Genomic DNA, 1765 nt, shown 5'->3' with positions numbered 1-1765 from the left:
ACCGCATAAACTAGAAAAGTTGTCCGTCGCTACGAAACAATGCAGCCTGTACCCGGGACACGATATATTATCTAGAAAAAAGAAATTCGTAACTAAACTAACAACTCAGTCTAATTTTTTATGTAAATCGTAAACCTTTTGGCGTTTATATTGTAATTTAGGTGGAGTTTTTATTAAAAGTTTAAATTTAAATGTGTTTTATTTCTATTCTGTGCTTCTAATATCCAAGCATGATCCCTTTACACTTCAAATATTTTAATTCGCGTAAAGACTATCGTATATACTTAGTATTTTTATGTCTTATTTGAGCAATAAACTTCGTTATCGGTACATCAAAACACGCCAATAGCCAAGCCAGCCCTACATAACTAGGAATCAAACCCCCTCACTGTTCTACTATATCTTTTTAGTTTGTTTTCATAAATCTTTTCCTTCATCTTAACATCCGATAAAAAGAGATATAGGTAAAAATAAAACCAAGCAAATAATTAAGTCAAGATCATTTATTAGTCAAATATAGTTTATTGTTGTCAGTAATTATCCTCCTGTCAAGCGGCCACACCGTCCTGGGTCAAATCATCCTCTGGAAAGAAAAAAAATTTTTAGTGTAAGTATGGCAACATTGACTTCATTATTTGCTATCATACTAATATCATAAATGTGAAAGTTTAGATGGATGTTTGTTAGAGTTTGTAGCCTTAGTTGAACGGATCTCGATTAAATTTGGCATAGATGTAGAGAATAGTCTGGAAGAACACATAGGCTACTCGTTTTTGTTTTTTTTTTTAATTCCACACGGACGGAGTCGCGGGAGAAAGCTAGTTGATTTACATTTTTTGACCCTTTCTCACAAAACTTTAAAGTAAACCATGTTAAAAGAATTATAAAAAAAAATATTCTGTGATTTCCGACATTTTACATAACAAAAGGAATAGACAAAGTATGCAAATGTACAGTCGGGGAAATTCTCGGTGTTCCACATTTAGCTTTCGCACGCGACTCCGTGCGCGAAAAGTAAACAAAAGCAAATAGCCTATGTGTTCTTCCAGACTTTCCTCTACATAACCAAATTTCATCGAAATCCATTCAGCCGTTTGGTCCGAAAATCCAAAAATACAAATCTTTCCTCTTTCTAACATTAGTATAGATATAGATTTATTATTGAAATGACTTTAAAAATACTAGTGCGATTTTAAAAATTCTTTCACTGTTAGAAAGGTAATTTATTTATGAGTAACATAGACTATATTATTTAACACTAGCTGTTTCCCGCGACTCCGTCCGGGTGTAATTAAAAAAAAAACAAAAGTGAGTAGCCTATGTGTTCTTCCTCTACATCTGTACCAAATTTCACCGAAATCCGTTCAGTCGTTTAGGCTACAAACTCTAACAAACATCCATCTAAACTTTCACATTTATAATATTAGTTAGATTTACTAATTTATGGACAAAGTCGCGAGCAACAGATGTCAAGATCAGTTACCCTTATCATCAGTCTCCATTGGCTCAGGTGTCTCCTGGTACGCTGGTGCGAGTGGGGACACCACCACACCGTCCCACACAGTGATCTCTGTGGAGATGTCCTTGCCACCTTCGAATGGCTGCAGACCGAGTACATAGCGGTGACCTCCGCGACCCACCACGCGGAGCAACCTGGGAGATATGTCAAATTAAATCAACCGATACAAGAAGCAGCTGTTTGAGACCTCAATGTACAGTGAGATATGTTGTCGATGTAGAAATGTACAGAGAGGTATGTTGTGGA

At 35.9% G+C, this 1765-nt stretch overlaps 1 protein-coding gene across 1 annotated transcript in view; it reads right to left on the bottom strand.

The window, feature by feature from the left end:
- Nucleotides 1-485: 485 nt before the first annotated feature.
- LOC106103934 (interleukin enhancer-binding factor 2 homolog) overlaps nt 486-1765 on the bottom strand; it is a 10096-nt gene continuing 8816 nt past the window's right edge. The window contains exons 8-9 of the mRNA XM_013283851.1: nt 1484-1653; nt 486-583 (exon numbers count right to left, since the gene is read on the bottom strand). Coding sequence (XP_013139305.1) covers nt 549-583; nt 1484-1653 — 205 coding nt within the window. The 3' untranslated portion in view covers nt 486-548. The remainder of the gene's footprint in view (nt 584-1483; nt 1654-1765) is intronic.

The sequence above is a fragment of the Papilio polytes genome, unplaced genomic scaffold (assembly GCF_000836215.1).
Source record: "Papilio polytes unplaced genomic scaffold, Ppol_1.0 DF823693.1, whole genome shotgun sequence".
Lineage (NCBI taxonomy): Eukaryota > Metazoa > Arthropoda > Insecta > Lepidoptera > Papilionidae > Papilio > Papilio polytes.
Note: the sequence above shows the minus strand (reverse complement) of the source record. Positions and strands in the feature narration are given on the sequence as shown.